Source organism: Microtus oregoni, unplaced genomic scaffold, assembly GCF_018167655.1.
Source record: "Microtus oregoni isolate MIOR12 unplaced genomic scaffold, Mior012 000023F_ref0000262, whole genome shotgun sequence".
Classification (NCBI taxonomy): domain Eukaryota; kingdom Metazoa; phylum Chordata; class Mammalia; order Rodentia; family Cricetidae; genus Microtus; species Microtus oregoni.
This window is the reverse complement of record NW_024543082.1, coordinates 25,030,237-25,055,176: the sequence shown is the minus strand read 5'-3', so window position 1 is coordinate 25,055,176 and position 24,940 is coordinate 25,030,237. Positions and strand designations below refer to the sequence as shown.

General features: G+C 45.4%; 1 protein-coding gene across 2 annotated transcripts; it reads right to left on the bottom strand.

Moving 5' to 3' along the window:
- Nucleotides 1-397: 397 nt before the first annotated feature.
- Nucleotides 398-24,940, bottom strand: Poglut1 (protein O-glucosyltransferase 1). 2 transcript variants are annotated; one of them, XM_041673396.1, is made up of 11 exons: nucleotides 24,807-24,940; nucleotides 24,087-24,177; nucleotides 22,653-22,796; nucleotides 19,908-20,043; nucleotides 16,460-16,581; nucleotides 11,981-12,040; nucleotides 9,752-9,851; nucleotides 7,281-7,339; nucleotides 4,801-4,968; nucleotides 3,104-3,160; nucleotides 398-2,221 (listed from the first exon to the last, which is right to left on the bottom strand). In XM_041673396.1, the coding sequence occupies exons 1-11, from the start codon at nucleotides 24,889-24,891 to the stop codon at nucleotides 2,065-2,067; spliced, it is 1,179 nt and encodes a 392-aa protein (XP_041529330.1). In that variant the 5' UTR covers nucleotides 24,892-24,940; the 3' UTR covers nucleotides 398-2,064. The 2 variants fall into 2 exon arrangements, with proteins under 2 accessions (XP_041529330.1, XP_041529331.1); XM_041673397.1 differs by lacking the exon at nucleotides 24,087-24,177 and having other exon boundaries at nucleotides 24,807-24,936.

Below are 24,940 nucleotides of genomic sequence, written 5' to 3'. Positions count from 1 at the left end.
TCAACAATTCATTTGTAAAGTTGCCTTTGCTACCTCGGACCTTGGCTTCTGCTCCCCGTTCCTGCTCTTGCTCATCTCTCTCCCAGGGCATCAGAGCTTACCTTCTTGTACTACAGGAAAGTACTCTGCCTCTCCTGTACTCTGATCATTCTGAAGGGTCTCAAAGGTTGTCGTGGGGGAGTGATCAAAGCACACTTTAACACACCGCTCTTTCATCCTCAGGACATGGCTTGCAAACAGGGTAGCCAACAGTGACGGATCTCAATCATCACTGCTTGGAACCAATCACTCCTTGTTCCCCAGCCCATGGAGCTGAATTCTAAACCCAACAGCTTTTCCTGTTGTCAATTTTCTCTTGAGTCGGCAGGTTCCCTTGGGCAGGTTCACCAAGTACAACTCTTAGAAAACACATTATATTTGGTTATACCTTTTCCACAGTAGAGAGGATGAATTTTTCTGAGGAGAAAATGGTAAGTTTGGAGCGGAGCTAGCATGAACGCTAACAAAATCTCCCCAAGTATGAGCACACGAACTATTTCCAAAAGCATTCACTTTACACAGTGTTACACGTCATTCTCAAACCATCTGCACTGAGGTACACAGAACAGTATAAAACCCAAGGGACTTTTGTTGTTTTCAAAACAAAGATACCCCTTGCTACTCAAGAGGGCAAGAGACGATCTGTATTCATCCATTTCTTCTAATGAATCTCATCCACTCCGCAGTCAGTAACCAAGCAATTTAAAAATAGAATTTAGTTAAGTCAGGTGACTGTGTCAGTCCATCCCCCACTCACCCGTCCCCCCCACGGTTCTTCAGTAACTGTTCTGTGTGAGGCACTCTGCTAGATAATGGGGACACCAAGAGCAGCGAAACATCGTTCTCACCATCAATAAGCTTATGGAACAGCGGAAGAAACAGCCAAGTAACTGCACCACAGTGTGACAGCGTATCATACAGGCACGAGCAGACTGTTACAATAGTCCCTAGCGACCAAGAATGAAGCCCAGAGAGGTGATGTCGGAAATGTAACTTGAACTAACTGTCCATACATGTGTTTCAGAAGGGAAATAAGGAAGTACTCCAATGATGATTTACACTAAAATACCTCTTGTAGGAGTAAAAATGACAGCTATAAGTAAGTGCTCTATGAATTGACACTTCATGATGTGTTCACATATGAAGATCAGGGTCTCTGCAAACTGAGATGGTCCTGCTGCTAACTTAAGAAGGCAAAATCAAAGGCTTATGAGACAGGCCCTTGTGTAGTCAGACTGTCCTTGAACCCTTGTATAGCTGATGGTGGCCATGAACTCATCCTCCGGCCTCTACTTCAGAAGTGTCAGAATAACGGGACATTGTTTCGCTTTTTTAACAAGACTGCTTCCTAAATGTATTAAGAAATCTCTCTCCTTGTCTCTCTCCTTTAGAGAATAAAAAGGGCATGAAGGCACAAAATGGGCCCTTGAAACCCAACTGCAAAACTTACTCATGCAATTGAAGCATTATAGAAACCTCCTGAGGGCCAAAGAATTTATGCTTCTATAAAAGAGAACGCCAACAGCGCTGCAGGGCACAGCCATTGCTTCCTTCGACTCTTCAGGAAATGGTCACTGCGGTACTTTTCACAAACCCCATAGGATTTCTACATTAAAATAAAGCAACAGACATCAAGCCTAGAATAACTTCAAAGTTGCAAATATGAATCATACCAAACGACGGATGGTCTGCCCCAAATAACAGGACAAAGGGCGTCTTCACACGGAGCCAGTCAGTTTCACAGTGAGGATACATGGAGATGACCTGAGGCACACGCTGTGATTGGTCATGAGAAAAATGAAGGTTGGAATGCAGTTCCAAATCTGTCTTTCATGATGTCGGAGAGCTGTTCATCACGTACATTTTAGATCGTTCTTGTTACTCCCTTCGGATACAACATGATAAGGAAAACTAGAAGTTTGGCTTGGCCAAAGGTGTTCAAAGTCTACTTGTCACGCTCATGGTACACATGTCACCACAGAACATCACAGATCCGCTGTCAAGATTCCGGCCCTCCGATGATGACTACAGTTCAGTTTTCAGAAGTCTGGGAGTGATCTGACCATACTCTTTCCTTCGTGTTACATTATAGGACAGGAACTTGGAGTATTCAGTCAAGAGGTTCTCCCAGTAACAGGTGATGTCGTCCATCTGCAAATGGTGGATGATGAACCTGCTTCCCCTAGAGATAAGATTAACAAGAGCATTTTACATCATAAGCTTTAAAAATAACAAGCCTACAAATGGTTAGGCTGCTTTACCATGAGCCTTGTTCTGAGTATTCTATTTGATTTAATTCACCTGCACCTCACAACCAACCCTGTAACTGTCCTATCCCTATGTATGTATTTAGCAATAGAACTTAATTATGCTTAAAAATCAAGCATTATTACCAGCCAATATTCATTATAAACACTTAAGTTTGTCATTGTTGTTTTGTCTTGGTGTGATTTGGAGTTTTGAGATGTCTTACTTTTTACTTCAGGATAGCCTAAAATTCACTTCATAGCCCTGGTGGATGATGAACCTGCTTCCCCTAGAGATAAGATTAACAAGAGCATTTTACATCATAAGCTTTAAAAATAACAAGCCTACAAATGGTTGGTCTGGAACTCAAAGCAGTTCTCTTGACTCAGTCTCTCCGTTGCTGGGGTTACAGGTGTGAGTCATCACGCTCAGCTAAAAACATCTGTCTTAGTTCCTCAAAGACTGAGGTCTGGGGCTTGGAGAGAGGGTGCAGTGGTTAAGGGTGTACTGCTCTGGCAAAGGACCAGCTCATACTGCTTTATCTCCAGTGCCAGGGGGCTGATGCCTCTGACCTGGGCACCAGCCCTGATGTGCACATACCCAGACACAGACATATAATTTAAAAGTAAAATGAATTGTAAAAGACTGAAATCTGTGTAAAACGGGGAGCAATTGTGGACTGTGTATTTGGCTGCAGGACAGCTTTAACTCTGGGTTACCTTTGTAATGAAGCTGAGGTATGGACATTATCATGTAACTCTATTTAGAAAGCTTTAGGACAGATGAGGACAAAAAAGGACAAATGAATAGAGCTTACCTTTTAGCAATTTCCTGAGCAATATCATCATTTGCTTTTACAAATTCCAACAGCTCCCTAAAATGACAAGAACCATGACACTGTAGAGGCTGGGAAGGTAGCTCTGCTGCTAGCGCGTTAGCCATGCACGCACAGGGACCCGTGTTCAACACCAGTACCACGGAAGAAGCCTAGAATGGTGGCTTGTGTTTTTGATTCCTGTGCTAGTAAGGTGGAGACCAGTGGATCCCTGGAGCTGTGGTCAGCCAGCCAATTATAATAAGCGAGCACAAGGTCCCAGCAAGAGATTCTGTCTCAAAGAGAACAAAAGGTTTGGCCCCTGAAGAACACCACCTAAGGTTGACCTCTGGTCTTCATATACACATGAACAAACACATGCACCACACACACACACACACACATCTTGAGCTTTTAAAATATAAACCACACTCATAATACCAAGTAAGAAAGACAATAGATAAATCTGTAGATAAGTAGGTTGTAGATGATTTCTTTAAAACAAAGCTATCAGGGTGCCTGCCTAAAGAGCTAAAGTAACAGCAAAGATAAAACCTCAATATACAAAACCAGGAATGATGGGGCATGGTGTATGCTGATAATCCCAGCACGCGGGAGGCAGAAGCAGGAGGATCAGGAGTTCAAGGCCACCCCAACTATATAGCAAGTTTGAAGACAGCCTGAGTTACATAAAATGGTATCTCAAAAAATACAAAAGACAAAGGGAAAAATACAAGTTAAAGTAAGATTGTTACAATAATCATAATAAACCAAGTATAATAAATAATTTCTAGCCGGGAAGTGGTGGTGCACACTTTTAATCCCAGCACTCGGAAGGCAGAGGCAGGCGAGTCTCTGTGATTTCGAGGCCAGCCTGATCTATACAAGCTAGTTCCAGGACAGGCTCCAAAGCTACAAAGAAACTCTGTCTCAAAAAAACAAAAAACAAAACAAAAAACAAAAAAATCATTTCTGGGGCCAGAAAAATGGCTCAGCAGGTGGCAGCAACAGCCTGACAAGACAAGTCTACCCTGGAACCCATATGAAAACTGAATGTGGTGGCCATCTTGTTATCTCAGCAGGAGGCAGGGACAGGAGAGTCACCAAGAAGCCCGAGAGCCAGTCAGCCTGGAGTGTACATCACAGTTGCCGAGACAAGCAGAAGGCAAGACCAGACTCCTGGAGTTATTCTCTGACTACATATACAAAGGCATGTGCATATGCTCGCTGACAAGTGTTTCCCCCAACATACACACACACACACACACATAAATAAATAAAAATATTTAATTTCCAACTTGCTCTCCAAATTCTTGTTCTAGCCAGAGGAGGGAACTGGTTCCCATTCCTGGCCCTTCTCCACACCTCTTTCTGTCTCCCATCATGAAAGACTCTGCTAAGGCTTCACTAACCAACAACATAACAAGGCCAAATCTATCTTCAGTTGTTGAAAGAGCAAAGCCTCTCACTTCACGTACACATTACGTTAGAATCAGCACTGTGAATTAAAGCACTTTTCAAGTTCAATCCCATGTATCCCTGCCTGGATAATACACAGCAGTATACAGTGTGTATGGGGGGCGGGGGGAGATTTCATTGAAAATTGAAAATGAAATCACCCTGAGGAAACATAAGTAGTCACTTAAGAGACTTAGGAGGAAATGGCCATAGGAAACTGTAGTTGGGAGGTAAGTGCTTACTGAACATTGGAGAGGTCTGTTTTGACTGGGATGTAGTGAACCCATGGCTTTAACTGTGGGTAGAAGAATTCAACCCACTCGTCACCAACATGGAAGACCAGCGAACCACACAAGAAGAGATGTTTGAACCGGAAACTTGCAGCTACACCTCGGAAATTAAACAGATACCTGAGAAAGAGAAGACAGCACACTTCACTTTCCGCAGCTGCCGCCACAAAGAATACCTCCCCCTTCTCCACACCATTCCCTTACTCCTGCTCTGCTCTTAGGATCTCCCTCCTTCCCTTTTATAATTCGTTCCTTTTTTGAGTTAGTTCCTTTTTGGTTAGTTGTCACCTTGACACCAACTAGAATCACTTGGGAAGGACTCAGTTGAAAAGACTCCACTATCAGTTTACCTATAGGCAAGTCAGTAGGTGCGTTTCCTCGATTAGTGATTGGCATGGGAGAGCCCAGCTCATGGGGGTGATGCCGCCTGTGGGCAGGCTGTTCCGGGTCATATAAGGAGGCAGGCTTAACAGGCCAAAGGCAACAATCCAGTAATCAGTCCTCTCTGTGGCCTCTGCTTTAACCTGGCTCCAGGTTACTACCTTGAGTTCCTGCCCTGAATCCCCTGGATGATGGCTAGAAACTGAAATAAAGCCTTTCTCCTCAAGTGCTTTATGGTCATGGTATTTTACTACAGTAATAGAAACCCTAACCATAGGCCGGGCGGTGGTGGCGCACGCCTTTAATCCCAGCACTCGGGAGGCAGAGGCAGGCGGATCTCTGTGAGTTCGAGGCCAGCCTGGTCTACAAAAGATAGTTCCAGGACAGGCTCCAAAGGCACAGAGAAACCCTGTCTCGAAAAACAAAAAAAAACAAAAAAAAAAAAAAAAAAGAAACCCTAACCATAACATAGTCTTGCACTTCACCTTAAACTAGACTTAGACTCAGAAATCCTCCTGCCTCATTCCCCCAAGTGCTGAGGCTGTAGGGATTGAGCCACCATGCCCTATTCTCAGTCTTCAAAACCACATCAGTATATATCCGTGCAGTTTCCATAAATCCCTTGCTTTTCCTGGGTTGTTTCAGGAATATCAGCTAAACAAAAGAAATAATTTCTCCAGAAAGAGTTATGTGAGACCAGTAGCTATGTGCTAGGTAGAAAACAGATAAGATCAGGAAGAATGAAAGTTTGGTTTTGTTTTTATAGATTTTAGACATATATATATATATATATGTATGAAATAATAATGATATACATTAAAACCAAAAGTAATAAAATTGGGCTGTAAAGTGGCTCAGCAGGTGATCGCCACCAAGCCTGAGGCCTGCATCACATCTTCAGAGCCTGGAGAGTGAAGGGGAGAACAGATCCTACTGAGTTGTAGTAGGACCTCCACGTGTATGCAATGGCACCGAAGCACCTACACAAAATAAATAAATGTAAAAAATACGCTTTGAAAAGAGTAAAGAACTCCACGTGTTCCATATGGTGGAACACACCTATGATCCCAGCCTCGGAGAGGTGGAGACAAAAGCAACAGAAGCTCAAGCTCACCCCGGCTACATACTGAGTTATATACAGTGTCAGGCTCCCAAATCTTTGTTCCCATCATCAGTCCACCAGGCCAAAGACAGGCCGTCTTCTGGATATCACCTCTTCTTCCAAGGCACAGGGAGACAAGTCTAAGCTAAGCAGTCCTCGAGAAGATGTTCCCCACAGAGAGCTCTGAGAGGACCGCAGAGACTGAGAAGACCGCAGAGAGCTCTGAGAGGACCGCAGAGACTGAGAAGACCGCAGAGAGCTCTGAGAGGACCGCAGAGACTGAGAAGACCGCAGAGAGCTCTGAGAGGACCGCAGAGAGCTCTGAGAGGACCGCAGAGAGCTCTGAGAGGACCGCAGAGACTGAGAGGACCGCAGAGAGCTCTGAGGGGACCGCAGAGAGCTCCGAGAGGACCGCAGAGAGCGCCGAGAGGACCGCAGAGAGCTCCGAGAGGACCGCAGAGAGCTCCGAGAGGACCGCAGAGAGCTCCGAGAGGACCGCAGAGAGCTCTGAGAGGACCGCTCTCGTCTCAGCATTGCTCATTTAGTGACCGTCTCCAACAGAGGAGCACCACCCTGCAAGTTCCACTGGGTATAACCAACGGCCTCACTCCCGAGTCCCAGTTCAAATCCTCCTCCCAGCCTCAGTTTGCCTGTTTGTTGCAATGATGGGAATGAACCTAGGGCCTCCATCATGCACATGCTCCAATGCCAAGTTGTACCTGGAGCTCCGCATTGTAACATGCGTCACTATGGCAAATATGTAATCTAACTGTTGGGAGGAGGGCGGCGGAGAGAGGTGATCCTGCCACTTTAAGGAATGGTAATTAACTCAAGTCAGTGCACTGCATGCCTCAGGGAAAGCCAACCAAATTAACTAACACTTGAGATGAAAGTCTCCAAAGTGAAGAGTTTAGAAAGCAATACAGACATAAGTAACTGGAAGCCTTACTTGTATTTGCAGTGATCCACCAGGTGAACATCCTTAGCAGCTGGCTTTCCCAAGGTATCCTGTAGGTGAAAAGAAGTTCTCACCACTAGCACTATTAAAACATTTCACCAACATCACCTCATTGAAGCATCGTGACGAACAAAATACGCCCAGGAGGCGTTATCCTCTTCACCAGACCACTGAGGAGCCCAAGGTTTCCAGTGGGAACTTGCTCAGTGTCATGTTATCTTAATAGCAAATAGTTTGGACTCAGGTCTGTTTGGATTGAGTCTGAACTCACCTGAAGTCAGGCTACCTTCCTTTGGACTAAGAGGCCATGATGCATCACGCACCTCCCTCCGTGGGAACTACACATACACAGTCACCAGCGCTGACTCATGGAGCTCACGGCCGGAACTCCCAGAGACATTCACTGAGCCTCTGCTAACATTTCACTAGGTGGCATGAGATTTCTCACAAAAGCCCACACCATGCCTGTAATCCCAATAGGGGATTTTACTGTTGAAGTTCAAGTGAAGGTGGAGGCAGGAGGATCAGTTCAACACCACCCTAAGTTGCATCAAAAGTTTAAGGCCAGCTTAGGCTACTGAAGACCCTATCTCAAATTCAATCAATCAATCAATCAATCATGAAAATCCAGATTTCTAAATTTTCTTGAAGGACAGTAACAATAACAAAGACCTAGCAAAGCAAGCTCCCGTTCCCACTTGGCAGCAGTCACTGGGAGCTGTCCAAGCGCCTCTGGCCTGCTCTTGCCCGTTTGCTTCACCGTCCCCTCTATAGGAGGATGCTAACAACCTGTGTGCTGAATCAAAGTGTGGGAACAGCTAGAACATGGTAGCTTGGATTTCGTCTGTGGGCTATAGTTTAGCAATTCCTGGTTTAAATGAATGGTTCTTCATCTCTTTGCTGGTGCTACCCTTCTGCTTAGTTTAGGTTTTGAGATAGGGTTTCAGAGCCCGGTTAGGCTCAAAGTCACTAACTGTGGATGCTCTTGAATTCCTGTGCATATTTGTGTTAAGGTTTCTTAAACTCCTTTGCTCCAGTTTGACTAAAACTGCATAAGACAGGCTAAGGGTGGGGCTGGAGAGGGCTCAGTAGTTAAGAGTACTTGCTGCTCTTACAGAGGACCTGGGCTCAATTCCAAGCTTCCTCATGGCAGCTCACAACTGTCTATAACTCCAGCACCCTCTTCTGCAGGCACCAGGCACACATACATGTACTCTTACATACATACATGCAGGCAAAACACTCATACACATTATACATTTCTTTTTTCAAGACAGGCTTTCTCTGTAGCTTTGGAGCCTGTCCTGGAACTAGCTCTGTAGACCAGGCTGACCTCAAACTCACAAAGATCTGCCTATCTCTGCCTCCCGAGCGCTGGGATTAAAGACATGTGCCACCACCATCCGGCTAAAACAAAAAATTTAAATTAAAAACAAAACAGGCTAATGGTGTAGCTCAAGTAGAGTGTCTGTCTAGTGCTCTGAGGTTTGATCCCCACTATGGCAACAATGAAAATGTATAAATAAAATTTATGCAAATAATTTCAGATATACACTGGGTTTTTCTCCATGAAGCTTAAACCTTTTTTCTCATACGCTGTGTTGAAATTGTAAATGAGAAAATTAGGATTTTAAATTCTTACTTATGACAAGAAGTCACAGTCAGGACAGATGGACCTTAAAACTAAAGGTCACATTTTTCATCTTTTAAGGAAATGAAGATTCCTGGAACTTTGGCCCCAGACACTTAGTCATTTAACGCACTGTTTAAGCTCGTAGGTTTTACTCTTCAGCCACTGAGAACCATTCATCTAAACCAGGGGTTGCTGAACTATAGCCCACAGACCAAATCCAGCCCGCCATGTGATGGCATAGAACTCGTGATCTAGATAGTCTCACATTTTCAAGGGACTGGGGGGAAAAGAGAAAGAAATATATCTTTGGTATGTAAAAATAACATGAACTGCAGGTATAGTGACATGCAACTTCAGTCCCATCACTTGGGAGGCAGAGAGTGATCTCTACGAGTTCGAGGCCAGCCTGATCTAGTGAGTTCCAGTATAGCTAGAGCCACGTAGTGACACCCTGTCTCAAAAAAAAAGAAAGAAAAAAGAAAAGACATGAAATTCAAATCTCACATGAAATTCAAATTTTGGTGTCCATAAATAACTAGGAAATAGTCATGTTGTGAAGCTGCCTGCTCCTTTCACCGTTACTGCAGGCCATGCAGTAAGGACCTGGGCAGACCCACATTTCCTATCTGGCCGAGTGGCTGACACACTCGGCACAGCACCGTGAGTGAAGTCTGAAGACAGAGTGTTACAGACGCGCTAATGCGGGTGCACGGAACTTGCTCCACGGTCATCTCACCGCTGAGCGGACACCTAATCTGAAATTCTACCCGGCTGGCACCGCTCTCTGAGTCCCCACTGCTGTGGTTCTGGTCAGACGGCGGCTGATTACTTTCATAGATTTCCAGGCCTGGTTTTTGGTGTATTCTGCATCAACGAGTTTGGGATTTTTCCGAGACAGAAGAATGAGGGGATCTCTTTCTGGGCTTGTCCTACGGAGAAAATACAGAACATAAATCTACGTAGCCTACACCATAATGTCCCAAGTCCCTAAAAGGTGAGCAGCACTGGCCAGGGAGGTGGCTGCTGCCACAGATGGGGTAATTCTCTGGGTCTGGTACAGAAAAGGGAGGGTATCGTGGGTAGTGCAACATTTTGGTGGTTCAGGCTACTCCCAATTTACACATCAAAGATGGGAAGTATTGCGTCTTTCTTTACTTACATCCAGTTTTACTGTTTTGAAACAGGATTGCATGTAGCCCAGGCTACCCTCGAACTAACCATATAGCCAATGTGGCCTTCAATTCCTGATCCTGATTGGTATCTCCCAGGCACTGGGATTATAAGTGTGTGCCACCACATATGGCCTGCATCTGGTCAATATGATTGTACTGGCTAGGTTTACGTCAACTTGTTGTAAGCTAGAGTCATCAGAGAGGAGAGAGCCTCAGTTAAGGACATGTCACCCTAAGATCTGGCTGTAAGGCATTTTCTTAATCAGTGATCAATGGGGGCGGGCCCAGCCCATTGTGGGCTGTGCCATCCCTGGGCTGCTTTCTGTAAGAAAGCAGGCTGTGCAGGCCAGTAAGTAGCACTCCTTTGCAGCCACTGCATCAGTTCCTGCCTCCAGGTTCCTAGCTGTGAGTTCCTGGCTTTTGATGATGAACCGTTCCGTGGAACTGTGAAGGAAATAAACTCTTTCCTCCCCGAGTTGCTTTTGGTCATGGTGTTTCATCACAGTAACCCTAAGGCACTGATGTTCTAGTCACCACAGCTCTATTTCAGGGAATGGTTTTCTTTTTTAGACGGTTCAACCAATATCTATCATCATTGCCTTTTACAGCTGTGTGGCTACATAACCACCACTCACCAAAAAAATAGCTACACGGCCTTTGTCGTGCACTGTGATGGCTATTCTTGGTTGCCAACCATGAATATATAATATTTAAAGTTGAAAACGAATATAGTATTTAAATTTGAAAACAAGCTAGGCATAGAAGCACATATCTTTAATCCCAGTATTCATGAGGCCAAGGAGGATCTCTGTGAGTTCAAGGCCAGTCTGAACTATATAGAGAGCTCCAGGCCAGTCAGGGCTACAAAGTGAGACCCTGTCTCAAAATATACACAAACAAATAAAAAAAAGACAAGACCACAGTGATTACCTGCTACAAAGACTGAATGAGTTAACTGTTGGGGACTTGACTTCTTTGAATTCCAGTTTAATTGTGAGTGATTCGGCAAATAGTTGATGCCCTATTTTGTTTTATTTATTTATTTATTTATTTTGTGGTGATAAGACCATGACCAAAAGCAACTTGGGGAAGAAAGGTCTGAATGGCTTACATATCCTGATCACAATTGATCTTTGAAAAAACTGGGGAGCAACTTTGCAAAAGAAGGAACCACAGAGGAAAGTCACTTATTGGCTTGTTTCCAGCCAGGGTCATGTTCAGCTACTTTTCTTATCCTTTCTGGGACCTCATACCCAGGGAGGCATGGCCACCAAGGGATAGGCCCTCCCACGTCAATCACCAAAGAAGAAACTGCCCCACGGGCATGGCTGTACAGTGATCTGAGGGAGGTATTTTCTCAATGGAAGTTCTCTCCTCCCAGGTGACTCTAGTTTGGGTTAAGTTGACAAAAACTAACCAGCACAACTGGATTCTTCTCAGGTTTAAGATCCTGCCAATACGCATTTTGTTGTTGGTGGTGATGGTGGTTGTTTTGAGACAGGTCTCACCATAGAATCCTGGTGGGCCTGAAAACCACTATGAGATTTAGGCTGGCCTGAAACTTAACCTATAGACCAGGCTGGTCTGGAACCCAATCCTGAAGACGAGGAAGGCCTGGGGCTTGTAGTCCTACTTCTGTCTCTTGATTGCAAGATTACAGATGGGTGCCACTACGCTTGGTCATCATTCCACATCCATTTCTGCCCATGCGTCTTGAGTGCAAGATTACAGCTGTGTGCTCCTACACCTAGTTATCATTCCTCGTTCATTTCCTGGTTATTTTAGCTTTCCCTTTGAGCAACAGGATACATTAGACCCTCAAGACTGCATAATTTTACCCACTGCTTGGAAGAATATTGTTATTACAGGTCAGAAAACATAATTACCTTGATCCTCGGAAATATGCTGTAGAATTTTTCTTTTCCCATGGCCACTGTGCTGCTGACCTGAAAATACATTTTTTTTTTTAAATTAGATTTAGGGCTTTTTCCTAGACTATCTGTTTTAACCATTTCTGAATATTAGTTCAGAACTTTGTACCTTTAAATAAACCTGTCCAAGGCTACTGAAACAAGCCATGAGTAAAACCACAAACCCTTCGATTACTGTTTTGATGTTCTGAAGGGGCTTGCCAGGAATAGCCACAAATTCACAAACCCACTAACATTAACTTACTGAAACATGGTCCAGATGGCATTCATAGGACCATTGAGCTGGCAGTGAGGGTTTCCTCTCTGAGGAGAAGGCTATTAATAAAAATAGCACGTGACAAGAAATGCGAAGGAACTGAGTGAAAGGGAATTCACTTCCTGGCTTCATGCTTTGGGAATAAATCAAAGAGCACCAGATGTTATGTACTATGCTATCTGAAAAAACCCTGGGATTCTTAAGGCTTCATGATGCTCTAAGAAAGATGAAGTCCCTGAAAGGCAGGAGTTAGTGGATATTATCATGACCAGCCTTCCTTGCTACAATTCACATAGTTTTTAACTGCCCTTGCAGGAACATCCCCACCCTGCACAGAAGTCTATGCAGTGTCTTCCTCTATGTAGGGGAAGGCTGAACTGGAGTAGATGAGGGACAGTGGGCTGTATTATAGAAACAGAAAAACACAGGATGTGAACTTTTTGAGGTCTAGGAGGATTTCAGACAGTGGCATACTTCTTGTTTCCACTCACCTGAGAGCGATGCTTGGTCCTTCCAAGGCTCTCAGACCTCTGCCCTCGGCTAACCTGGTCCATCCTTTAACCCTTTATTTTCCTTTCTTTTTACAGAAGGGCTACATGTAGTTCAGGCTGGCCTCACACTCTTGAGTCTCCTTGCTCTGCCTCCCAAGTGCCAGGACACAGGTGAATGGCACCACTGCCTGGTTTCCAGCGGTGCTGAGAAAGACACCTAGGTCTCTAGGCATGCCGGAAAAGCAGTCTACCAACGAAAGACATCTCCAGTCCTATCTTTTCATTTTATTTGGAGACAGGATCATACTGTGTATCCAAGGCTGGGACTTGCTATGTAGCCCAGTAGCTCAGGCTGGTCTTGAACTTGCCATCTTCCTGTTTTAGCCTTGCAAGCGCTGGGATTGCACCAGGTATATACCACCAGGCCCAGATAGCACTTTCTTTTTGTCTTGAGCCAGGCTATCACTGTGCAGCCCTTACTGGCCTAGAGCTCGCTGTTTTGCTGAAGCTAACCATTTTTCTTTTCTTTTTTTTTTTAAGATTTATTTATTTATTATATATATGGTGTCCTGCTCACAGTCATGCCTGCAGGCCAGAAGAGGGCACCCACCAGATCTCATTACAGATGGTTGTGAGCCACCATGTGGTTGCTGGGAATTGAACCCAGGACCTCTGGAAGAACAGCCAGTGCTCTTAACCTCTGAGTCATCTCTCCAGCCCCACTTTTCTTTTTCTAATGTGCATTGGTGTTTTTCCTGCATGTATGTCTGTGTGGAGTTACAGACAGTTGTTAGTTGCTATGAAGGTGCTGGGAGTTGAACCCTGGTCCTCTGAAAGAGCAGTCAGTGCCCTTAAACGCTGAGCCATTTATCCAGCCCCCGCCTTAGCCCTGCTATCTTAAAGCTTGCGTGAGGCCCCCGCCACTGCTTCCTGGGTGCTAGAACTGTAGCCATTGTTTGTGACAACTTTATCTGACTCTCCAGCCCAAGGCCAGAACTATTTCTTATTCCTCGGATGTATAAACTATCCACTGATTGGAGGGTTTTGTCCTTTTGGAGTTAGTGGGAATGACACAGGCATTTGTTTCAGAGTCTGTGGTAAAGCATAAAGCGTTGCAAAAGCACCTGGAATCCCCCCTGCCCACAGCAGCTGGGGAAGACTCCAGTGACGACGTTCTCAGGGCTGGAGAGAAGGCTCAACAGATAAGGGTATGTGCTGCTCTGGCAGGGTACTGAGTTCAGTTCCCAGTACTCATGTTCCACAGCTAACAACTGTCCTGCTCCACAGACCCAACACCCTCTTCTGGCCTCTGAGGGCACTGCGTTTGGTGCATAACCCCACACACAGAAACACACATACACATCAGTTAAACCTAAGAAAGAATTTGTCAAAGGATTTCCTTCCAACAGTGCTGACACGCATCTGCAAGCTCGGCACTTGGGAAATAAAAGCAGAAAGATGACTAGGTCACCACAAGGGGAATCTGAGGTCAACCTAGGCTGTATGTCTCAAAAGTAAATAAAATGAAACTGTCCATTCATTTCTTCCACGTAGCTGGGTCCTCCTCCCCTTTTCACAGCACTGGACGCTTCGGCCAGTACCTTGCACATGCTAGGGAAGTGCTCTATCGCTGAGCCACGTCTGTAGCCCTTCCTGGCACTGTCTCTGTTCGCTTACCTACCCACGTGACATGTGGCTACGTCTGGAAACATTTCTGAGGAACTGCTACTGGCATTTAGTGGGCAGAGACGTTAAATATCCCAGAAGGAACAGGACAGCTCCTTACCACAAAGAACTACCCAGTCCAAGTATCAGTATTACCAAGCCTGAGCAGGCTCGCTCGATGGAACAGAAGGCACGCCACGTCTCCAGAGCACTTCTGTGTTTTAATCAGCCCCCTCTGAATCGCCAGCCACACTTGTAAAGGTAACAGACTCTGGGAACAAGATGAATTACATTATTTGCCCTCTTTGCATCCTAGAGACGACCTATAATGACTGTGTTTCTGGAAAAGTAAGTACCAATAAGCCAGGTACGGTGGTACATGCCTGTAATCCCAGCACTCAGTAGACTGAAGCTGGCCAATGGCAAATTCAAGATGAGCTTGTTTTACATGGCAAGACTCCATGGGCAGGGCACCACCAGCGTAACCCCGATACTGTGAAAATCATGACTGTAAGATATAGCTAGTTTAGGAAGTGTAGACGGCCAGACCCTGAGAAGTCTGGTAGGATGGAGTCAGTAGGCCAAGGCATGTCTCGGTCCCGAGGATCTGGAATATACTTGTCCTTAATATACCTAAGGGTCCACTACAACCCAGCATTAGCACCAATTATCAAGCACATTCCAAGTAATTTTAAAAAGCCAAACAGAGCAGTAACTACCTATAAGGCTGGTATTTGGGAAGGCAAACCCCAGTATCTAGGAAGATCAGGAGTTTGAGCCCAGTCTGAGCTACACATTCAAGGACAGCCTGGATTACAAAGTGAGACTGTTTCAACAGATTATCTCCCCTTCCTCACAGCAAGGTCACTTAATTTACTCTCTCTTCTCAAGATAAAGACGCACAGTGGAGTGTGGCGGCTCACGCCTGTAAACCCAGCACTCGGCAGAGTGAAACGGGAGGGCTGCTCCAGTCTGAGCTGGCCTGGGAACTACATAACAACTTCCGGGTCAGGCTGGGGCACTGAGTGAGACCCTGTGTTTAAGAATATTTAAAATAAAAAAAAAAAATTAAAAGAAAATGGTGCTGGAGAGATGATTCAGTGGTCAAGAGTACTTGGTGCCCTTGCAGAGGATCTGGGTTCAGTTCTCCGTGTTCACATGACAGCTCACAACCACCTGTAACTCTTAGTTCTAGAGGATCTGATGCCCTCTTCTACCTAGGGGACCTTAGGCGTGCATGTGGTACATATGCAGATGTGTAGGGAAACATGCAAATAAAATAAAAAATCATCTTAAAAAAGCTTAAAGACTCTTGTAACCCTTCCCTGAGAGGCACTGCTGACAATTTAGGATAGTGTCTTCTGCCCTTTTTGATAGGGATCTCTAAAATTTGAGTAGGGTCTTCTTATTTCCAGGCTACCCTCAAACATGGTTGAGATTGGTCTTGAACTTGGGATTCCCCTACCTCCACCTCTCCAGTGCTGGGATTACAGGCATGAGCCACCATGACCAGTCTGTGCAGTGCTGGGCATCGAATCCTGGGCTTCATGCCTGCAAGGTAAGTGTCCTCGGGCCTGACAGGAATACTTATATACACACAAAACTGCTCATACTACGTGACAGTCTCCTGACTTTTATATTGTGTGTGTGTATACCTTTCTATGCGTGAGCATATAACAAGGCTAGAAGAAGACATAGCTGTCAGACTTTATTCCCTCGAGATAGGTGTTTCACTGACAGGGCTCTGGCCATTTTTGCTAGGCTAGCTGGCCAGGGAGCTCCCAGGATCCACCTGTCTCTGGCCCCAGGAACTCTGGGGGTTACAGGCACACACAACTATGCCTGAGTTTTACGTGGATGCTCCATAGCCAAGCTCATATCCTCAGGCTGCACAGCTAGCACCCTACCTACTAAGCCATCGCCCCAGCCCAGGTGGGAATCTTAAATTACTGACTGTATTCTGCTGCTTACCCCATGAAAACTCACAGCGAGGGAGAAACAAAACCTTTCCAAAGGACCTACCTTAGCAGATCTTCTCTGAAGAGGTCCCACCGTCCAAGACCAGTAGGATAAAGTGGCCACACAGCAGGGCCCCCTTCCCAAAATGTCCATGCAGGATACATGATATCATGGTACTCCGATGTCTTTGACAGAAACAGAAAGGCATTCTGAGTAAGTTTTGAGAGAGAATGAGAAGCAGCCGGTTGCACTCATTATACAGAGTTGGGATAAAGGCCTTCATGGTATCAGGGAAATACTGCATTTGTCTGCGAGGTTAGCTCTGAGAACACAGCTCCATGACAGAGCACTTTATAGAGCACCTACTGACCACAAGTGAGGCCCTAAATGCAATACCCAACACCACAAGGCATCATCTCTTTCTTTTTTCTTTTTCGAGACAGGGTTTCTCTGTGTAACAGCCCTGGCTGTCCTGTAACTAGCTCTTGTAGACCAGGCTGGCCTCGAACTCACAGAGATCTGCCTGCCTCTGCCTCCCGAGTGCTGGGATTAAGGGCGTGCGCCACCACTGCCTGGCTAAGGCATCACCTCTTATGCCTAGACTGTAGACATTAGAAGGCAAGAATTACCAGGGGTAAAAATAGCAGATATGCCGGGTTGGGGTGGTGCATACCTTTAAGTCCATCACTCTAGAGGCAGTGGCAGGTGGATTTCTGTGGGTTCGAGGCCAGCCACATCTATACAGTGAGTTCTAAGACAGCCAGGGCTACACAGTGAAACCCTGTCTTGAGGGGGAAAAAAAGTAACACTCTCTAAATCCCAGAATTTTTAACCATATTAAAGGTCAAGTTTTTCAGTTCTTCAAAATTCTGGAGGTTTTTTTCTTTATTTGAGGAAGGAAGGATAATATTCCCAATTATGAATAATCAGTTCTGTCAAAACGTAACTGCTGTTACATCCTCGTGTTTCCCCTGCTTTTCCAGTTCTGAGTTATTTCCCAGGGGGTATTCTGAGAGTAAGAATCAGGAAATAACACTGATCATGGTGGTCTGAACGCCGACTCTTCCTCTTTGCCAGAAGTGAGTGCTCCACTGTATGCCTCCACGTCCAGGGAATGGGGGAATAAAATCCCTAACTCTACCTATGGGTTTATTTTCCAAACCCAAGACGACTTACAACAGCTTGATAAGAAACTGTCTGATGACTAGTAAGTCATGATCTGGTGTCACCTAACACTGTGGGTGTCCCTGTTGAGCTCATACTGGCTGTGCATGGATCAGAAGGACCAAGGGAAGAACGGAAGAATGCAGGGAGTCTAATCACATACATGGGTGGGGGGTGCTTGCTGTTGTTTTTTGTTTTTCGTTGGTGTTTGTTTGTCTGAGATAGGACCTTACTGAATAACTCTGGCTGGCCTGGAACTTATCATAGACCAGGCTGGCCTCTAATATAGTGGTCCTTCCCTTTCTGCCTCCTCAGTGCTGGGATAAGCCAGGGATCTTACAGGCCGAAGCCAACAAGTCCAACACACATATTTTTGGGTAAAAGTTTAAAATCCTCTGTTCCTACCTATGGCTGCCTCTATTATGTAGCTACTTACAAAGCCTTTAACCCACTGTTTCTCCACTGCAACTCCAGGTGTAAGGCCTAACTCCTCTCAAGCACTTAGAAAGTCCCAGGTGACCCATCAAGCATCTCCAACAAAGCAGTTGTTCAGTAGGAAATTCACAGTTAACCAAAGCCAACAGACTGCAGTTCCTCCTCTGGATGTTGCTGTCAGAGACTGTGAGAGCCAGGAGGGAAGTAACAGGAAAACAAAGGCAATAAAAGTGACATCACACTGGAACCAGCTTTTGAGAAACCAGCATAAACCACTTAAAACACAGGAAGTAAGTCTCTCGAGAACACTGTGATAAAGAGAGGGGGGTGGCTAGGAGACGGCCCGAAAGGTAAAGTGTCTGTCTTGCAAGCACGAAGACCCAAGTTCCAGTCCCTGAAGTCACAAAAAGCTGAGCACAGTGGCACACAGTAGACCCCTGGGGCTTGCTGCCCTGCCAGGCAGCCTAATCAGTAAGCTCCAGGCCAATGAGAGATCTTGACTCAAAAACAGGGCAGATAGCTCTAAGAAACAACACCCATGGTTGAGCTAGCCCACACACATACATCCATGTATTGACCTCTGGCCTCAGAATCCACACACATACATCCATGTATTGACTTCTGGCCTCAGAATCCACACACATACATCCATGTATTGACCTCTGGCCTCAGAATCCACACACATACATCCATGTATTGACCTCTGGCCTCAGAATCCACACACATACATCCATGTATTGACCTCTGGCCTCAGAATCCACACACATACATCCATGTATTGACCTCTGGCCTCGGAATCCACACATATACATCCATGTATTGACCTCTGGCCTAAGAGCCCACACACACATCCATGTATTGACCTCTGGCCTCGGAATCCACACATGTACATCCATGTATTGACCTCTGGCCTAAGAGTCCACACATATACATCCATGTGCAACTGTCCCCACACAAAAACAAAAAAGAAAAAGAGAAAAAAGAAAGAAAAAATTAAGAATGCTGCTTTGGCTGGGCATTGGTGGCACACACCTTTAATCCCAGCACCTGGGAGGCAGAGGCAGGTGGATGTCTGTAATTCAAGGCCAGCCTGATCTACAAAGCAAGTTCTAGGGTAGCCAGGGCGGTTACACAAGGAAACCCTGTCTCGGAAAAAAGAATACTATGTTGGAGAAAGCAAACCAGAGCACCTGTTCCTTCACTCAAAGTCCATGGTCGTCCTAAACCCACTGTCTTTCAGCCATCCCACCCGATTCAGGATGCTTCATACCTGGTTTCTACAGAAGGCACTCCTTGCCAATACAGCATCTGCATGAGCCTGAGTACAGACAGGCTGCTTTCCTGCCCCAAATTCTCCAAGTCCATAGGTGTCACTCCACTTCTATCCTCCCTAATAGGATCCTAACTCCCTCTCACTCACCTTCTTGGTCACCCTAGGCCCATCTGTACAATACACTGTTTAGACACAAACCATGTATTACCCAGCACCTTCAATGTTAGATTTCAGCTATGCTGAGTGCCTAGGACACAGACAAAGACAGGACCGAGGATACTTAGCACTGTGGCTACTGGATACACTATAGGAATGTGAGAAACATTTCTCAAATGACAGCACTACCTAACTAAGCATGTGAGCTTTCCTGGATTCCTGTGAGAGCTGTAGGCTCCTAAGGCACCCTTCTCCCTAGCCATAGATACTAGGCTAAGGTACTCTTCTTACATTACATATGGGTCTTCAACTCTATTTTACCAGTCTTATGGTTCGGTGATTGTGAATTAACACAGAACAAGTTCATTCCTGGATGATGGCCAGCCTCATCCTCACCAATACCCATCAGACTGCCGATGAAGATCTCTTGCTCCTATCGGAGGATCTCACCCTCTGTTCCCATGTGGCCCTTCCTGTGCTCACCTTACTGAAGGAGAAGACAGGGATGGTTGGCTCCATCCACTTAGGAACCTGAGGATAATCTCGTACATTGATGACCATTTCCATGTCCGGGAGACGCTGAATCACTGCCAAAAGAAAGTGTTCGACACCACTACACCTGTCAACCAGACAAAAACACAAAATCGTCAAGAGTCGTGCCTGCAAGCTGCAGGGCGAGGAAGGATGCTAACATTACAGTGAAACAAGCCAGTGCCCAGACTGTCAGCCCACTGCACAGTCCCCTGAATGCAATGCTTCTACAGCGACTATGCCCCTTTTCACAAGGCACAGTTGACTGTTCTTAGCTAAATTGCTTCCACAGTCCTAATTTGAAGAGAATACCACTTCTACACACATCACTTCTCTGATCGTTACCCAGTCTTTCTTCCCACGACACAGAATAGTTTAATCAGTAGAAAAGACGCAAATTTTAATAGAGAAAGTGAAGACCTTATTTCCTAATTCTGTTCCTTCCCACACGAAGACACTGCTATAGCTTGGATCTGGGTTGTCTGGTCCTTGGCTGGAAGGTGACGGTAAACAGTTAAGATAGGGTGGTTCTGGATCACAGAAGCCATGCTTCCAAGGAGAGCGTGAGCTGTTGCATTCTCTCCTTCCCTCCCGGGATCCTCACCTTCCCAAGTGACGGAGTGTAAGGAGGTTTCTCTACCCAGTACTGCCCTCCATGCTGCCCTGAATAACCACAGACCCCAAAGCAAGAAAGCCAACTGACCAGACTGAAACCGTGGGCCAAAATAAAACGATCTTCTATGCTTACTTGGCTCAGATGTTTTGTTACAGTAGCGGGAAGCTGACTAACATACCGAGTTAGGGTTTTCACTGCTGTGGAGAGACACCATGACAGCAGCAACTCTTATAAAGAAAGCATTTAATTGGGGTGGCATATAGTTCAGAGGTGCAATCCTTTATCATCAGGACAGAAAGTATGGTGGCATGCAGGCAGACGTAGTGAGTGTCATGACAGGTGACACGCAGGCAGATGTGGTGCAGGCTATGGCTTGACCAGAAGGGAGCAGGAAGTCGACTGACTCACTGGGCAGAATTCTAAACATAGGAAACCTCAAAGCCCACCCCCACAGTGACACACTTCCTCCAACAAGGCCACACCCACTCCAACAAAGCCACACCTCCAAAGAGTGCTACTCTCCATAAGATTATGGGGGCAAATTACATTCAAACTACCAATGGTACCATTTTACTTTCTTCCAAGGTTAGCTCTTGATGAAGGAAAACCTTTCATACATTCAACCTAAATACAGATCATTATCAAAACTTGCTCTGCAAGACAGAAACGGACGATAAAATCATGAAGACTAAAACACCACTTTCTCACTGCACTCCCTGAGAAGCCTCAGAGAACTTATTTATTTTTCTGAAAGAAAGGGAAAATGTTTGGCTTGTTTCTGCCCTATCCTTTGAGGTCCTACTGCCACCGCTCCAGGAGCTGACAGATCTAGCAGCTCACAAACTGATCAGAATTTTCTGGCAACATGGCTAGTCTGTAACTTACTACATAGACCATCTGGCTTCAAACTTTTGGTCATCTTCCTTCTCTGCCTCCCAAGACCCAACATTTCAGCCACCATGCCAGACTAAAACAGTTTAACACACAAGGAGATAGCTACCAAATAAATATTATTTCTTATTATTTTATAGTCTATTATTACAATTATAATTATTAAATATTATTTATAAATATTACATACATATTTTACATGTAAGAAGATAACTGCCAAATAAAATCAATGGTTCATAAACATAAAATACTTGTGTATGTAATGTATTAATAATAAGGAAGTGTCAATGAGATCAGATAACTTTTTAGAATTTGATTGACAAAGATTCTAAAAGTCTAATACACTGCATTGTAGTAGAGGGTATAAGGTTTACTTAAGAGCATGAGAGCCAGACAAGGTGGCTCACATCTTCAATCCTAGTGCTATGGAGAAAGAAACAGGTGGAACTCTGAGTTCAAGGCCAGCCTGGTCTACGTAGCAAGTTCCAGGCCAACCAGAGCTACATAATGAAACACCGTCTCAAATAAATTAGTAAATGAATTAATTAAAAATCTTTAAAAAGCATGGGAAACAAAAAACAAAATACAGTACTTAGCCTAGCTATTCTGGGAATTCAGCCTACACGTGTACATGTCCATGACCAGTGTGCGCAGAGGTATATGCATATATAAGCATAGTAAAGCTTGTATTGGTCAGATTTTATAGAGGTTTTGTAAGGAGTAATTTAAATATTCACTGATAGAGGACTAAATGAAGAAATCCATACAGTGAGCTATTACTATGCCGTCATAAACCTGCATAGAAATACCTGGCTCACAACACACATTTATAAATCCCTCTGCTTCACTTTCTCCTGTAGCCCACATTACCCTACCAGGTTTCATTAGTCTAGTCTTCATAGCCTGTGAAACCAAGCCAACAAACAAACAAACAAACAAATAAATAAATAAATGAAACATAAGGCAGAGCCAATGCCATCAAAATTAATGATGTACAATAGATTGCATAAAATAGTTGGTAATAAAAAAATATATAAAATCCCAGGCAAGGTGAGTTATCCACACTTCCTGAAATAGGAGGAAAGAGTCACTCGTTAATCTTCTAAGTTGGCATCTAGGAGGACTTGACAGTATCATTAGCCAACATGTAGCATCCTTAGAAGATACCAGAAGATACGTCTTCATCTTACCTGGAGGGGAACATGCAGTCATCTTCCCGAAATAATCTGTGCTTAATGATCTGGTAGTGGGTCCCTAGCTTCCGCCTGACTACCTCAGCCATCATCTTCCTGGAGATACCACCTCGGAAAGGAGTGAGGTCCTCTTGGATGACGCTGTGAAAGAATGGAAACCATTGAGGAAAGCAGGCCAAGAAATTCCGATAAATTCCGTCTATTCCCAAGTGCATCTTGTTCAAAGAATAAACTAAACAGGGGAAAGTAATGGATAAGAATGAGCAACTCTTCTAAAAGCACTATGGGTAACTAAAGAAAAAAAAGATCAAACTCAGAACCTGGGGAAGATGGGCTTGCACAAGGTTCTGAGTTCACAACCCCAGCATCAGTGAACACAGCCATAACCCCAGCCCTGTGGAGGGTGGAGAGGCAGATCACCAAAGGCTCGCTGGCCCCAGTCTGGTTCAGTGAGAGACCCAGACTTTGCAGAATAAGGCACAGTGACACCTGAAAGAAACATATCCAAACACACACAACACACACAATCCAAGATGCTGAGGCGTAGTTCAGTTAAGAGTGCTTGCTTGGCATGGGCAAGGTCCTAGGTCTGGTCTCCAACACCACAAAAGCAAAGTGTCAAACATAGCAAAGCAACAGGAAGAAGAAGTCCATGTTTCTTCTTCCTTCCTCCATCAGGCTTGCCCCCCCCCCCCATGGCCTATTCATGCCACACCCACGACCATAGCCCCGCCATCTCACAGATGTCCTATTTTCCTTTATTTTAACGGCGAGGCTAGTGCTCCCCAGCATTCGCTGCAGTCACCAGGAAATCAGTTACTTTACATCTCTTTTCAAGTTCAGCACCATGTAAGTTTCAAGAAGTATCGTTAGCATCAGGAGAATTTTTGAAGAATCTTAGAAAGACGAAGGGCAAGGACTGCTGTTTATCTGAGCTTTCGGAGGAATGACATGGCTTGCCATAAGGGGTAGTCAGTGGGAAACTTAGGTTAGAACCCCTCAGGCTTGCTGTCCACGGGCTTATCTTTCTACTATACTAAACCCAGGCCAAACTTGCATACCTTAAAGATTAAAAACCAAGAGGAAATACTGATTATATTATATAGGTGATATATACGCTCATTCCTTCAACAAGCAATTGCAGAGAGTCAGCACCAGAGAGAAGACATAGACTCAGGTCCTAAGATGCTTTCAGTCAAGTGGGTGAAATAGAAAAGCACATTTGCTAAATCCCACAGGGAGTAGAGGCCATGTGGAGAATACTGAGCCTCCCAGGGCATTTTCTCATGGCAGAAGAGCCACCTAAGGTACCCCTTCAGCTCTCACGACATCCTTAGATCACTGATAACTGCCATCAAGATCTCTTGCAGGACTTTGGAAAGTTTCCCTAGGTCAAGAATCCAGCTCTCGGGGACACATTAAAGAACTCACCCGTGATAGCAGCTGCAGTTTTGACTTGTACATGGTTCATAATTCTCCAAAGCCCTGTTAATTTGGTCAATAAATACTTTCCATTTTGAGCCTTCAAAAAGTGAAGGAAATGAGAGTTAACAAAATACCCTTGGCATTCGCATGTGCAAGCAGCAGGCAGAAGCAACAGAAGACCAACACTTGCAGAAATCCCCTTCCTTTCCCAGTAGTGGAAACGAAATGCCAAGAAGGATTCTTTGTGTAACTTGTCGGGGCTTGAGTCAAGTCTGCTCCTCTACCTGGGCCATCAGGTATCTAAGAAATTGGAAAAGTCACAAGCTTAATGTTCGGCCTTAAACGGCTATGGATACAGTGGACTTCGACACGGATTCTCACCTAATCAAACTGAGCCCCTTCGAGAGAGAACCAATGCAAAGTCTTAGACATAACCCTCCCTCATCTGTTGTTCTGTCATAACAGGTAGGAGTCTCCCTCTCAAAAGGGTGCAAAACACAGGGGACGTCCCTCTCTCTCCCTACCACCCCCCAGTTCTGGAAGATGGGTCCAGGGATAGAAGCAGCAGAAGCCCAGACAACTCTGCTCGCCCCCGCCCACGCTGGCCGCCCAGCTCGCGCAGCAGCCACACAGCATTCTCCGCGCGCCGGGGGGCAGGAGCGAGCGCCTCGGGAACCAAGCGCACCCCAAGTCGCAGCGGCAGGCTTGGCCCTGCCCGGAGCCCACCTGACTCCTTCTGGCGGGCCTGCACCCGGAGCAGGAGCAATAGCAGCATCCATGGCCCAAGCCGACAGCCCGCCAGCCGCTCCATCGCCCGCAGACCACTGCGGATCCCGGCCCGCACGCCGGCGGAAGCGCCG